Source organism: Lithobates pipiens, unplaced genomic scaffold (genome assembly GCF_037356315.1).
Source record: "Lithobates pipiens isolate NorthernLeopardFrog02 unplaced genomic scaffold, aLitPip1_a1.2 Scaffold_19, whole genome shotgun sequence".
NCBI classification, from domain to species: domain Eukaryota; kingdom Metazoa; phylum Chordata; class Amphibia; order Anura; family Ranidae; genus Lithobates; species Lithobates pipiens.
The window spans coordinates 285,831,190-285,847,387 of record NW_027507764.1 but is presented as its reverse complement, the minus strand read 5'-3'; the positions used below and the strand labels follow the sequence as shown (position 1 = coordinate 285,847,387).

The 16,198-nt window shown below is 44.4% G+C and overlaps 1 protein-coding gene across 2 annotated transcripts in view; it reads right to left on the bottom strand.

Moving 5' to 3' along the window:
* Nucleotides 1-16,198, bottom strand: part of LOC143996736 (dynein axonemal heavy chain 5-like) — a 638,308-nt gene that overhangs the window by 535,071 nt on the left and 87,039 nt on the right. For both annotated transcript variants that reach the window (XM_077491993.1, XM_077491994.1), the window contains exons 17-20: nucleotides 13,097-13,270; nucleotides 12,858-12,947; nucleotides 11,973-12,128; nucleotides 9,387-9,526 (exon numbers count right to left, since the gene is read on the bottom strand). In XM_077491993.1, the coding sequence (XP_077348119.1) occupies nucleotides 9,387-9,526; nucleotides 11,973-12,128; nucleotides 12,858-12,947; nucleotides 13,097-13,270 (560 nt within the window). The remainder of the gene's footprint in view (nucleotides 1-9,386; nucleotides 9,527-11,972; nucleotides 12,129-12,857; nucleotides 12,948-13,096; nucleotides 13,271-16,198) is intronic.

Genomic DNA, 16,198 nt, shown 5'->3' with positions numbered 1-16,198 from the left:
ACAACACAGAGAAAAAATATTTTATTGCACAGCTCCGGGGGTCTTCCGTCTTCGGGGGTCTTCTCGCCGGACTCCTCCGCTATCTTCGTGTAGCTCTTTTACTAGCGGAGGAGCCCGGCTTTCTTCCTCCCCGCCGCCGGCCTCTTCTCCCGACTTCGGGGGTCTTGTCCCCCTCTTCGGTTCTTCTGCCGGGCCACCGCGCCTTCTTGTAGCTCTTTTGCAGGCGGTGGCCCGGTCTTCTGTCGCCGCTGCCTTCCGTTCTTCTGTCGCCGCCTTCGGTTCTTCTGCCGGGCCACCGCGCCTTCTTGTAGCTCTTTTACAGGCGGTGGCCCGGTCTTCTGTCGCCGCTGTCGCTGTCGCCGTCGCCGCCTTCCGTTCTTCTTCTTCTTCTTCTTCTTCTTCCCCAGGAGATGTTGACACGTCGCTCTCTCCGGCCGGAATGCCAGAGCCGCGCTGTGCGGTCACTTATACAGTGACAATGGGGCGGTGTCACATGGTATATGTCACATGGGTTGGTCACATGGTGACCCCGCCCCCTTACGATGTCATAGTCCCCATGTGACATCAACCCATGTGACCAACCCATGTGACATATACCATGTGACACCGCCCCATTGTCACTATATAAGTGGCCGCACAGCGCGGCTCTGGCATTCCGGCCGGAGAGAGCGACGTGTCAACATCTCCTGGGGAAGAAGAAGAAGAACAAGAAGAAGAAGAAGAATGGAAGGCGGCGACGGCGACAGCGGCGACAGAAGACCGGGCCACCGCCTGTAAAAGAGCTACAAGAAGGCGCGGTGGCCCGGCAGAAGAACCGAAGGCGGCGACAGAAGAACGGAAGGCAGCGGCGACAGAAGACCGGGCCACCGCCTGCAAAAGAGCTACAAGAAGGCGCGGTGGCCCGGCAGAAGAACCGAAGAGGGGGACAAGACCCCCGAAGTCGGGAGAAGAGGCCGGCGGCGGGGAGGAAGAAAGCCGGGCTCCTCCGCTAGTAAAAGAGCTACACGAAGATAGCGGAGGAGTCCGGCGAGAAGACCCCCGAAGACGGAAGACCCCCGGAGCTGTGCAATAAAATATTTTTTCTCTGTGTTGTGTTTTTTTTTGTACTTTATTTCACAGGTGAATGGGTAGGGGTACATTGTACCCCATACTCATTCACATAGGGTGGGGGGCCGGTATCCGGGGGCCCCCTTCTTAAAGGGGGCTCCCGGATTCCGATAAGCCCCCCGCCCGCAGACCCCGACAACCAACGGCCAGGGTTGTCGGGAAGAGGCCCTTGTCCTCATCAACATGGGGACAAGGTGCTTTGGGGTGGGGGGGCCGCGCGGCCCCCCCTTCCCCAAGGCACCCCCCCATGTTGAGGGCACGCGGCCTGGTACGGCTCAGGAGGGGGGGCGCGCTCGCTCGCCCCCCTTTCCTGGCCGGCCGGGTAGCGTGCTCGGACAAGGGTCTGTTGTGGACTTTGGGGGAACCCCCACGCCGATTTTTTTCGGCGTTGGGGTTCCCCTTTAAGTCCATTCCAGGCGGCGGAGCCCGCGACGTCTCCTTCGCGGGCCCCGCCTACCTGTACACGCGCTCAAAATGGGCGGATTTGCCTCCGCCTTACGTGGGCGAGTCCGTTCATTTCAAAAGTTGAGCGAACTGTTTGGCAAACAGTTCGCTGAAACAGTCCGCTCAAAAAAGTGCCGTGTGTGGCCATGTCCGTCCATGCTAATTTTGAGCGGACTGTTTGCCGAAACTGTTTGACAAACAAAGTTGGGCGAACAGTCCGCCCGTGTGTACGCGGCCTGGCACTAACCTAGCACTGCCTGGGGCGACGCAGACCCTTTCTGACCCTAAAACCAAATTTATATCACCCGCAGGGTGATCAGGGGGTTAAACCTTTATTAGGTAATAAATGGCGGGTGCCCTGATGCTATAAAAAAGCGAACTACCTAACCAGAGTCACCCGTAACACTTATACGGTGATCACTGGTGAAAGGGTTAACTAAGGGCAATCAGGGGTTAAAACCTTTATTGGGTATTTATATGGGGGTACCTGAAGCTTTATAAAAACCTGACGGGGAACCTAAATAACTAAATAACTAACTGGCTAACCAGCGTCACCAGTGACACTTATGCAGCGATCGCTGGTGAAAGGGTTAACTCTAGGGGCAATCAACCTTTATTAGGTTATATATCGGGGTACCTAACGCTATAAAAACCTGGCGTTGAACCTAAAAAAAACTAGCTTCCTAGCGGGACCAGTGACACTATTGCAGCGATCAGAAAAACGATTGCTTAGTGACACTGGTAAAAGAGGGTGAAAGGGTTAACTGGGAGGGCAATCAAGGGGTTAAACCTTTATTGGGGGGGGTAGGGGGCTACCCTGGACCTAAAGGGGCCTAACACTAGCTGCCCTGACACTTTTTACAGTCACAACTGACACTAAATGTAGTGATCAATAAATAAATGAACACTGCATTAGTGACACTGTGACTGGGGGGGGGGGCGGGGGTCCGATCGGGGGGGTGATCGGGGGGTGACTGGGGTGAAATGTGTGCCTGTGTGTACCTATGTGTCAGTGGACTGTTGGTGCACTTACTTGGACGTCTTCACTCCTCGCTGTCCGGTTCAAAAAGACTGCCACGAGGAGTGTGACATCACTTCCTCCTCCTGTGTTTACATTTTCACAGGGGAGGAAGTTCGTCACTGGCCAGGAGCGATCGAGAGGGGATGGCCAGAAACCAACGGCCATCCCCTCATCGCGGATCGCTCCGGCACCGAAAGGGACCGCCGTATCTAGCGGGAGGGGGTCCGATCGGACCCCCCACCCGCTAGAAGGCAGGCACGTACATCTACGTGATTGTGCCTGCCTGTGCCATTGTGTTGACGTACATTGGCAATACGGCGGTCCTGAAGTGGTTAAGCACAAATTTCTGATAATTTTATGGAGAGGGCTAAGAAGATATAACCATGCCAATGGTGCAGCAGAAATCATATAGCACAGTGAGAAAGATTTGTGGTCCAGGATGATAGGACAGTCAAAATTAGAAGTGGCGCCCCCACAGTTGCAGAATTCCAACCGCCCGTATACCGGCCGCTTTATGGGGGTGCTAGACTAATTTGCCTCTGAGCCCAGTCCACCCCATAAAACTGGAGCTACACTAAGGCCCCGTACACGCGGTCAGAAAAAATCCGATCATGCGTGGGCTCCACAGAATTTCCGACACACAAAGTTCAAGAGCTGGATCAAAAATTTTCCAACAACAAAATCCGATCGTTTAAACTCTGATCGTGTGTAGACAATTCCAACGGACAAAGTGCCATGCATGCTCAGAATAAATTATGAGACGAAAACTATTGGCTACTGGCCTGTTTATAGTCCCGTCGTATGTGTTCTACGTCACCGCGTTCAGAACAATTGGATTTTCCGACAACTTTGTGTGACCGTGTGTATGCTAGACAAGTTTGGGCCAAAATCCGTCGGAAAAAATCGGATGGATTTTGTCGTCGGAAAGTCCGACCGTGTGTACAGGGCATGACAGTGTAGCACAAGCTGACCGGGACTTTTTCTGTGCTGCTCCCCCTGCAAAGTGCTGCCCTAGGCCTGGGCCTTGTCAGCCCAGGCCCAGATACAGCTTTGGTTATGTGCCATGTTACGCTTTCGTGGTATAAAGACAAAAAGTATATACTGTATATATGCCACACGGTCCTGTCACCTGCAAAACAATACTACTATCACAATTAGAATATAAAAGTTATTCTATCCAGTAGCACCTGAGGAAAGAGGGAGAACAGTTGAGAAAAAGGTGCGTTCATAATTGTGTCTTTTCAGAAAATATGGAGTGAGACAGCTGAGAGGTGTAAGTGCACAGCAGTACTTACATAGAGGATCTCCTGTCCTCACTGATAACAAAGTGAACAGAAAACAAAAAAGCAGATAAATTTCCTCTGCCTCAGCTAAGCAGAAGTTTGTACAGCAAATCCATCCTGCTATAGAAAAGTAATGGGCTCTCAGGTACTCTCCTTAGCTTTCTGTGAAAATAATGTGATAGAGAAGAAACTGCTAAAAACAAACTGTGAGCCCCTAGCTAAATGTGGAAATGACAATCTTGTATTTCTTAACAACATCAGACTATTTTCCCCTGTGAAATAATCGGTAAAAACCTAATCGTACAATAAAGATGGTTTTAGCCATATGTAATTGTCAGATACCTAGCTCCAAAAAGAGCATGATTGTTCAACCAGACATATGGAAATGATCCCAGGATGCCATTATGTAGCATTAGAAATGATATAAAGACTGTCTTAAAAGATGGCCAAAAGTTGTACATTTAAAGAGGAAGTAAACCCTGATGAGTTTACTTCCTCTTTGATTCCCTGCAAAGGTAAAGCATAATGGGCTACTATGCATCGCATAGTAGTCCATTATGTGTCACTTACCTGACACAGGAGCCAGCAAAGTCACCGCTGTCCCCTGTAGTCCGGCGCATCCATCTTCTCGGTGGGTCTCGCTGCTCCGCCGATGTCATTCGACGAAGCCGTGATGACGTCACTCCCGCGCATGCGCACGGGAGCCGCCACTCGAGGCATATTGCTGTTGACAGTGGCTCGCTCAGTGCGCCTGTGTGCCAATGTCTACGGCACATGTGCCGTAGACAGTGGTGCCTGTGTTTTGGCAAATATCTCCTAAACGAATCTTGGAGGACAGCTTCCTGAATATCTTTGTCCCAGCAGTATTAGGCCCTCAAAGTAATGCTGATAGAATAGGAGACAGCCAGTAAACCTGTAACCCTGCTGTATGCAAGCAGTCGAGAATCCTTTAAAGGTTTTCTTTTAAATAATAAACATAGTTGTCCTGTCTTGATACTGGAAACAGGTGATATATCTTTTATCCAATGTGCTGTTAATATCTGTACCTTGCACTCCTAGAATTTGTCTCTTAGGTATTTTAGACGAGGAGCAGTGGCAGAGATATCACATAGTATTACTGAAAGAGACATTGTTTCTGGCCAGGAAGGCTATTCCTCTCAAATGGATTCAACCTAGTCCATCTCTCCAAACATGGATTCAACTGGTAAATCAGGTGTTACCAATTTCACCAAAACTGGAGTCTATGGCAACAACATATTATATTAGTTTGTGTTACAGTAATGGAACATACTTTAACCACTTTAACCACTTGAGTATCAACCTGTGATATCCCTGCCTTATCAGGCCATTTTTGAGTGATATGATTACTTGGTCATGTATCCAAATAAATGGGATATCGTTTTTTTTTTTTTTTGGGGGGGGGGGGGGCATTTATTAACCAGTGTTTTTTTATCTCTTACTATATAAAAGAAAAAAAGATCAAAAGCTTAAAAAAATGATCTAAGCTTAATTTATTGGAAATGAGCAAACATGTTGTTTTAATGGGGATAAAACATGGAGCTTGGTACTGGTGCACTAGACACACCGAATACAGGTTATTCACAGAGGGAGAAGGAGGTGAAAAGGTTAATGTACTGTAATGTAATCTACCGATTACATACAGTGGGCAGATGGAGATAATAGAGTTAATGCGTAGATGTAGGGTAGGGAAGGTGGGGGAATATACAGGTTAATATACAGGTCATGTAGAGGAACAAACTGGGGATCAGATTTGTAGGAAAAAAGGGTGGTGAGAGGGTTAAAAGACTATCTTTATCTGCTGTGATCTGTTCTATGGTTTGGAACTAATAAATTACTTACCGTGGATGTAAACCTTCACACATACCCAGCGAAGTGACTGGCCTCAGGTGATACACAGATTAAACAAATCCCCCTACATAAGTTGTTTAAACTGTTTATCTGCTGTCTTCTTTTCTCTACAGCCATTCAAAATGCATCATTTATGCAGCTTGTCTGAGGTTTCAGAAAGCAGGGGGCAGGGAGCTGAAGTTGCACTCTGCAGAGCTTAGAGAGGAGAGCTGAGAGCTGATTGGAAGCAAATTACACACACCCCTTTACACAGCACATAGGAACAGAGCTGAGGCTGTCAATCACTGGCTGTGTGCCAGAGCTGCCTCCCCTGTCAACTTTTTTCTGTTGATGTCGGGAAAATTTGTCAGAAGTGATTCATGCTGATAGCAGAGCAATGAAGCAGTAGACAGAAATGACACCAAGTGATTTTAATTAAGACAAGTACACACTATGTTTTGTTCATATTTGATGTCTGAGGTTTACAATCACTTTAATCATTCTTTGGTTTCTCTTTCCTCCAATTCCTCTGTTGTGAGTACAAGATTAGGGCTCACATACAGTATGTAAACACTATACTGATTACATCTGCAAATAATATCTCTGTGACAAATCACAGCAATAACAATTTACAGAGCCTCTCAAATAGGCTCTTTACACTGTGAACTGTCTGTGAACATCAGGCATTAATGGCCACCCTGGGACAACAATTCTCACTCACTGTACTATAGCTATAGAAAAGCAGTGTTGTCACCCTAAAGCAGGACTACAATATAACTCCATCTACACTTCCTCTCCAATGGTGTTCTGTAGTCCACATGGAGAACTGGAAACAATGCTACCTGACAAGAGTCAACAGAGGCAAAGGGCATAGCAAGTCATAATTTAAGGTTTCTGGCAGGATCGACAGGTTTGTTTAACCACTTCAGCCTCAGCGACGTACCCATACATCATCTGGTTAAAGGGGTTATAATGGGATGATGCCTGCAGCTACAGGCATCATCCTAGTTTCCTTTTTTTTCAGCTGGCGATGGGCTTTAATGTGAGATCAATCCTAGTAGCTAATTAGCTGCTGGATCGCTTTTACAAGCGGTGGAAGCCACCCACACCACCACCTTCCGCTGGCCAACCATAGAGATGATCTAGGACTGGAATGTCCCCGATCATCTCTATGGTCTATGGAAGCAACAAGCATTTTGTCACTTCTGATTTTTGCTAATGTACCTGCCTATGAAAGCATCGCATCAAAATGATCTTGGTCTGATCTAATGCTTTTAATGGCAGAGGCGAGATCTGGGGTCGCAAATCACTTGGTAAAGAGTACCTGTCACTGCCCATGCTATGCTGTTCATCCCTTGTGATAGCAATACAGTTGATAAAAAATATATAATAAAATTAAATAAAAAGACAGTGTAAAAACAAAATGTAATTACATAGTCACATAGTAGGTGAGGTTGTAAAAAGATACAAGTCCATCAAGTCCAACCTATATGTGTGATTATATCTCAGTATTACGTTGTATATCCCTGTATGTTGCGGTCATTCAGGTGCATATCTAACAATTTTTTTAAACTATCGATGCTCCCCACCACCTGTGGAAGGGAATTCCACATCCTAACCGCTCTTACAGTAAAGAACCCTCTACGTAGTTTAAGGTTAAACCTCTTTTCTTCTAATTTTAATGAGTGGCCACGTGTCTTATTAACCTCCCTTTCACGGAAAAGTTTTATCCCTGTTGTGGGGTCACCAGTACGGTATTTGTAAATTGAAATCATATCACCCTTCAATGGTTTCTTCTCCAGAGAGAAGAAGTTCAGTGCTTGCAACCTTTCCTCATAACTAATATCCTCCAGTCCCTTTATTAGCTTTGTTGCCCTTCTTTGTACTCGTTCCAGCGCATCCATCCTGAGGACTGGTGCCCAGAACTGCACAGCATACTCTAGGTGAGGCAGAACCAGAGTCTTGAAGAGCGGGAGAATTATTGCTTTATCTCTGAAGTTGATCCCCTTTTTAATGCATGCCAATATTCTGTTTGCTTTGTTAGCAGCAGCTTGGCATTGCATGTCATTGCCGAGCCTATCATCTACTAGGACCCCCAGGTCCTTTTCCATCTTAGATTCCCTCAGAGGTTCTCCCCCCAGCGTACAGATTGCATTCATATTTTTACGACCCAAATTCATTTTTTTGCCATTTTTCTACATTGAACCTCATTTGCCATGTATGCCCACCTCATTAATTTATTCAGATCTTCTTGCAAGGTTTCCACATCCTGCAGATAAGTTATTGCCCTGCTTAGCTTAGTATCATCTGCAAATACAGAGATTGTACTGTTTATCTCTGTTTACAAATTAAATAGGATTGGTCCAGGCACAGAACCCTGGGGGTCCTCACAATTAAATAAAGAAAAATGTAAAGCACCCCTTTCCTCCCATGCTCGCGCACAAAGGCGAATGCATACGTATGTCGCAAACACATATGTAAACTGTGTCCACATCCCCACATGTGAGGTATTGCCAAGAATGTTATAGCAAGAGAAATTATTCTAGCGCCAATCCTTCTATGCAACTCTAAACTGGTAACCTGAAAAGGCTTATAAATCGTTGCCTATGGTGATTTTTAAGTACTGTAGTTTGGCATGATTCCACAAGCAATTTTAAAGCATGACATGTTAGGTATCTAACTTCCTATATTCTATTTTTCCAAAGAATTGGATATTATCTTGTATTTTTGTGCATTAAAATTCACTTTGTTTACAGAAAAATTGCGTATAAAAAAAAATCACTGCGCAAATACTGTGTGACATAAAAAATTCCAAAACCCACCATTTTATTCTCTAGGGCCCCCGCTTAAAAAAATATATATAAAGTTTGGGATGCCAAGTAATTTTATAACATTTTATAAAAAAAATCAGATTTTTACATATGTGAGAAACATTGGTTCACAAGAATTGGTTAACTTATCAAACATATATAAACAAAACACTTCCACGGTATATTTAACAATGGGAGAAAATAAGAAACTGGTTCATTGTTAATATTTACATTTAACTTAGAGTCTTCATAGTGCAGTGTGCTAGAAACGTTTAGACATCTCTGTAATCTGTCTAAGGAAGTTTGTGTTTATAAGTAGCTGTTCAACATTCATACAGATACTTTACCCTGCTTTTAATTTAATATGAGTCTAAAGTCAAAAATATATGTTTCTCCTCTAGAAACTGCAATATACCATAAATATTCATGAAAATCCCTGGCGTGTGTTAATTACATTCGTTCAGAAAATGTCTCCTCCGGTAGACTGTGTATTGTCATCTAGTTAGAAATCACCAACAGGCAGTTTCATTTTGCTGACTACTAAATGTGGTTCTGTGCTCTGTTTGCTTTTGACATTGCAGTTTTTAACTGTAAAATGCATAAAATATGAAATGGCAAACTGTGGAATGTTTAAATAGCTGACTTTATATTTATTTTGCCTCTTCTCTTGCATTTTAGGAAATCTCTAGGGGAACAGTATGTATTATGTAACATTTCATAACCTCATGACTACTATTAGCCTAATGGTAACAATCAATAAACATAAATCGTAAATTCTGTGGTCCACACAAGCTTGTATTTTAGTATAACATGTTATAAGTAAGATAAAGTGTTTTAAAGTTAGGAAAAAAAATAAAAATGACAAGTACTTACTTAATTTGTTGGACTTTAATTTGCTGCTCTCTAGTGGTAATGCTGTGTATGACATCTGGCACATCAAAACCCATTTTATGTAAGTACTTTGTTTCATAAAGCACTTCCAAGATTGATGGATCCAAATTAACAAATAACTCCTACATATAAAAACAATCACTTTAGACAGACATATTGCACATTATATATTTATATATATATATATATATATATATATATATATATATATATATATATATATATATATATATATATATATATACACACACACACACACACACAAATATAGTATATTATATAAAGAAAGGAAAAAACACAATGGCATATGCAGTTGTAAGGTTTCTATGTTCCACAGCTCAAAACGTTTCCAGTAATAACTGAGACAGTTCTGTTTAAGAGACAATAAATCTCTTTTTGCATCCAAGAAGTGTCTGGCGCCTTGCATTACACCCCCTATGCCTTGTAACCCACTCTGCAAAGAAGGATGTTAGCCGTCCCCAACTCTGGAGGTCACTATTAGGCCTCTGGGGGCCCGGGACCTCGCTACACAAGCAACTTTTTTTTTTGCTAGAGATGGAAAAATACAGTAGCACATAAACCTTGCTATTCTGCATCAAGGGGGAAACAAAAGCAGAGGTTTTCTATTAGCATGCTTGAGCTGATTGTAGCAGTATTAGTGCACTTGCAACAAGAACAATTAAGTACTGTTTGTGATACTTTTTTTTTTATTTGCACATCTAAAATTTTAGGACAAGCTTTCGGAGTGTACCCCTTCTTCAAGGTCCAAGAGTACTTCTTGGTCCTTGAAGAAGGGGACACATCTCGAAAGCTTGGAGGTAAGTGCAAATAAAAAAAGTACCACGGAAAGTACACAAATGTTCCTATTAGCTTGCTGAAAGATATACGATGCAACCTCAGATTGAGAGTAACGTGGTTAATGAGCGTTTCGCAATAAGAGCCATTTTTTAATCCTGACTTGGTTTGCGAGTGTTGTCTCGCAAAATGAGCAGGACTCAAGCCTCTGCGGTGTGCAGTACTGCATTTGGCCAGAGGTGCAGGTGATACTCTGAGCCATTTAGAGCTGTTCGGAAATACTTGGAAACACTCGGAAATACTCTGTTCCCGAGTGTTTCTGAGGGTTTTCTAGTGCATCCGAGCAGTCTCCGAGTATTTCTGAGTCTCTCCAGCGCTCCCCATACCTCTGGCCACATGTGGTACTGCATGCAATAGAAGTCAATGTGGAACAAATTATCTTAGTTTCCAATGACTTCTATGGGGAAACTCGCTTTAAAATGTGAGTACTTTGGATTACAAGCATTCTTCTGTAACGGATTATGCTCGTAATCCAAGGTTCCACTGTAAACTGTTAATGGCATTGGGAACATAAAATTAGATATAGGGCCTGTGCATCTTGCTTTTGACATCAGTTTCAGATGCTTCTGTGATGTTTTTAAGATTCATTGACAGGTGCACTCAACCTCTTTTTGATTTACTTTAAGCTTCTTTCGCAATTATATAGACTTTTATGGGGACAGATCTGAATGAACAATAGCTTGTGTAGTGCCCCCTGACCCCCAGTATCAGTGAGGACTGACATTTCACCTGAGGGTGCTGGTTCTTAGAAATGGTGGGTGTGTATGGTTACAGAAAAGATGGGTGCCAGTCACTTTTGAAATGAACAAGGTGAGTTTATTGCTCACAACAACAAAAATGCAGGAAGAGAGGGTTACGGCACAGGACACCCTTAGGACAGTAGGCAGACAAATTAGCAGACTCCAAAAACAAAAAACAGCCAGGTAGACAGCAATACAGAAAAAGAGCCTTAGGCCTGCACCCAATGTTCTCTACCTATGTAGCAACCGCTATCTCCAATAGAAACCAAAAACTCACAGCACTTTGCAGGGTTTCCTTGGATGAGTCCTTCTTGATGCTTTCCCAGCCTCTCCACAGTCCCCGGCTTGGGGAGGAGTAAGCTCTGGTACTACATCTCAGAACTCCATTATTTTCCTTATGCCTCCAGACAACAGCAAGGCTCCTTCTGGTAGAGCCTCCCTCGTGCCTCCAAGAAATAAACAGGCTCTCTCCAACCGAGCCTCAAACCCATGGCCAGGCCTTAGTTAGACTCTAGGCTTTAGACTTCAGGCCTCATCCAACTCAGCTGTTCCTCGCACATCCACTCCAGACCAATGTCTGCGTGGGAGGTTCCAGATCACCTGACTTCCTCCAAATATATACTCTCTCAAAATCTCCTACTGATTGGCTGAGAGAGATATGCATATTTATAACTAGCTTCCCTGTAGCTCATCATACAAATGGCAAAGGCAACGGTGCCACCTATTGACAGAAGGGGGGGGACCACTGCTAAACCAGGCTTAGGAGAAAACCCAAATGATCACAAAGACTACAAATCAGCTGTGTTAGTTACCACCTAGCAAAGTTAAATTTACTAGTAGCACCGGTTTATGGAAAAGTCCCTTTTAAAACATTTTCATACTTCTAAGATGCCCTAACTTATCAAGAGAAAAAAAACTTCTTAAAGAATTCTGTTACTTTGGATATATATTATAAAAATTATATATTAAATACCTTTGTTTCTGGGTGCCTGACCAACAAGGATGCATGCAGACCAGTTTTGGCCAGTTCTGCACATTTACACCATCCTCTGTAATACAATAGCTCAAACTCAACAAGGACAGAAGCAGTGTTGTTGTAGCTTCTGATGATCTTTTTCATTTCTTGTCCCTATAGAAGTAAAATAGATAATTTATGGTATGGTTAAAGTTGTATTTTACTATGCGCACACGATATTGGTACTTGATAAGCAAAGTGAAAAAGCAGAAGTTGTAAATAAATTAAATAAAATACAGCTAACAAGGAATTATTACTTCCTGGGCAATAGGGGTTTAATACTGGGGTGTCAGCCTATTCAACCCCTGCTTGATGATTCAAATCTTGCTTCCCATTCCTTCCTCATTATTCATAGGTACTAACCCGGTGCTCATGCTATTTAGCAATAAGATCTATCATAATAATGATACCAAATAATAGTCATTGCAGCTTAGTATGTTGAGCCTATAGGCAACCACGTCTTGACTGTTTAATATCTGTATTGTGGCCTCAATTTTGGTCAGTAAATTGCAGCAATACACAACTAATATTTGGGTCAGTTCATATAGCCAGTTTTTTTTTTTTTTAAGGTTAGATCCCATAAACCACAGCAAAATAACAAAACCATATTATTTCATTAAATTAATTTCAGGGGAAAAAATACCAACTTTTGTTGGTTTAGAATGATACAAAACCAGACTTTACCACAAAAACACAAAGTCTAGGGCAACCTAGGTCTTTTAACATTGTTTTATTTCTAAATACAAGACAAAGTGTTGCATTATAGTATACTGTAAATAATGTACAATTCTGCTGTGACATCTACTGTCCGTGTGCTGCTGTTCCAATAAAGAGTAGACAAACCTGCAAAAGCTCATTTTTTGTTTTAAGGAACCTCATTGGTTGGTCAATTTTTCTGTACAGTTGTCGAGCCCACATGATTTTCCCTGTTATCTACAGACAAGATTACAAATAAAAAATGTCATCTTCCAAATCCATATCTTGAAACAATTAAAAGAATATGATTCTAAATTATAAACTTGTATTAAGCCATGCAAAATTCTTAAATATTAGTATTGTACTTATGCATTGTATGTACTCACCGGGGGTACATTTCGAGGTGTTGGAGGGCTGTCTTTATGCTTCTGGTAAAGTTTTCGCACCATTTCTAAGTCTCGACCGTATCTCTGCAGTACTACCATATATTTTTCCCCAAAGTCAAGATGGTTCTTTCCAATTCGCTCAAACTTAAGCAGCAGATTTACCATCTGCTCAGTCTAATTAGAAACAGCACAAATTACCATTTAATTTGAAAAGCTTGTAAGTTTTAAAGTATTTCTAGATATCATTCAAAAATAAAAGAAGAAATGTTAAAAAGCCTTGTGATCATTTATACTTAAATAAGGTACTGGAATCAACTAGACATGGGCGCCATCAATAAATTTGTTTCGTTCTGTTCAGTTACGATTCGTATTAAAATTAGTTTGTACTTTGTATTTCGTGTCCGAAATTCCGTTTAGTTTGAAATACGAATTGTCGTTAGGTTCGTTAACGTGTACGAACGTTCTTTACGATGAATTTCAAGGCAAAAATATACCTCAATATGACAGTCGATGCTGATGGAAGTTTGGTTTTTATCCGAAATAAGAAATTCCGTTGAAGAATTTCCTATCCGAAATATGAAGTTTCATTAGACGAGAAAGAGAGAAGCGGATTGTCTGCCATGCACCGCTGATCCAGTTTGCGCCTGCTCCTCCTGGGGCTGCTTATTATGAGGGGCTCCCACCATCCCTGCGCTGTGCTGACTTCCTTCTGGGGCTGCTTATTATGAGGGGCTCCCACCATCCCTGTGCTATGCTGACTTCCTCCTGGGGCTTCTTATTATGAGGGGCTCCCACCATCCCTGTGCTGTGCTGACTTCCTCCTGGGGCTGTACCTTTGCTGTGCATATTATGAGGGGCTCCCACCATCCCTGTGCTATGCTGACTTTCTGCTGGGGCTGCTTATTATGAGGGGCTCCCACCATCCCCATGCTGTGCTGACTTCCTCCTGGGGCTGCTTATTATGAGGGGCTCCCACCATCCCTTTGCTGTGCTGACTTCCTCCTGGGGCTGCTTATTATGAGGGGTTCCCACCATCCCTGTGCTATGCTGACTTCCTGCTGGGGCTGCTTATTATGAGGGGCTCCCACCATCCCTGTGCTGTGCTGACTTCCTCCTGGGGCTGCTTATTATGAGGGGCTCCCACCATCCCTGTGCTATGCTGACTTCCTCCTGGGGCTGATTATGAGGGGCTCCCACCATCCCTGTGCTATGCTGACTTCCTCCTGGGGCTGCTTATTATGAGGGGCTCCCACCATCCCTGTGCTATGCTGACTTCCTCATGGGGCTTCTTATTATGAGGGGCTCCCACCATCCCTGTGCTGTGCTGACTTCCTCCTGGGGCTGTACCTTTGCTGTGCATATTATGAGGGGCTCCCACCATCCCTGTGCTATGCTGACTTTCTGCTGGGGCTGCTTATTATGAGGGGCTCCCACCATCCCCATGCTGTGCTGACTTCCTCCTGGGGCTGCTTATTATGAGGGGCTCCCACCATCCCTTTGCTGTGCTGACTTCCTCCTGGAGCTGCTTATTATGAGGGGCTCCCACCATCCCTGTGCTATGCTGACTTCCTGCTGGGGCTGCTTATTATGAGGGGCTCCCACCATCCCTGTGCTATGCTGACTTCCTCCTGGGGCTGATTATAAGGAGCTCCCACCATCCCTGTGCTATGCTGACTTCCTCCTGGGGCTGCTTATTATGAGGGGCTCCCACCATCCCTGTGCTATGCTGACTTCCTCCTGGGGCTGCTTATTATGAGGGGCTCCCACCATCCCTGTGCTATGCTGACTTCCTCATGGGGCTTCTTATTATGAGGGGCTCCCACCATCCCTGTGCTGTGCTGACTTCCTCCTGGGGCTGTACCTTTGCTGTGCATATTATGAGGGGCTCCCACCATCCCTGTGCTATGCTGACTTTCTGCTGGGGCTGCTTATTATGAGGGGCTCCCACCATCCCCATGCTGTGCTGACTTCCTCCTGGGGCTGCTTATTATGAGGGGCTCCCACCATCCCTTTGCTGTGCTGACTTCCTCCTGGCGCTGCTTATTATGAGGGGCTCCCACCATCCCTGTGCTATGCTGACTTCCTGCTGGGGCTGCTTATTATGAGGGGCTCCCACCATCCCTGTGCTATGCTGACTTCCTCCTGGGGCTGATTATAAGGAGCTCCCACCATCCCTGTGCTATGCTGACTTCCTCCTGGGGCTGCTTATTATGAGGGGCTCCCACCATCCCTGTGCTGTGCTGACTTCCTCCTGGGGCTGCTTATTATGAGGGGCTCTCACCATCCCTGTGCTGTGCTGATTTCTTCCGGGTGCTGTACCTCTGCTGTGCTCATTATGAGGGGTTTCCACCATTCCTGTGCTGTACTGACATACTGAGCACAGCAGAGATGCAGCCCCAGGAGGAAGTCAGCACAGCACAGGGATGGTGGGAGCCCCTCATAATAAGCAGCCCCAGGAGGAAGTCAGCACAGCACAGGGATGGTGGGAGCCCCTCATAATAAGCATAATGACTGAGTCGTCGTCAATGCGACGACAACTGATCCGAAATCCGAAATTCGTAAACAAAAATTCGTATTCCGTACAGAATTCGGACGCACGGCAATTCGTATTTCGGATCCTCCCGATTGTACGAATTTTGGGAAATTCGTATGAATTTGAGATTCGTACGAAACAAATCACACATGTCTAGAATCAACTGGTTATTTTGTTTCCATCTGTAAACTGACGTGTTGTACCAGTCAGCCACCCAACACATATAGGAGGTGAAAATATTTGGAATGAAAATCTTAAGACCCCTTTCACACTGGGGATGCGGCCACATTAGCACTAAATCGCCGCTCGCTTTTTTTGGCTGCTAGCGAGGCGCTTTTAACCCCAAAGAAGAGGTTAAAAATGCCCGTGTTGAGGCACTTCTGAAACACGTTTCTATCATTTTAAAGGACAGGGTGTTTTGGGAGCGTTAAATAGAGCACTCCCAAACTGCCCCAGAGATGCTGCTTGCAGGACTTTTCCCAACATCCTGAAAGCGCACTGCTCCAGTGTGAAAAGTCGCACTGAAATGAATGGGAGGCAGTTTTCAGTTGCTCTATAGGTGGCATTTC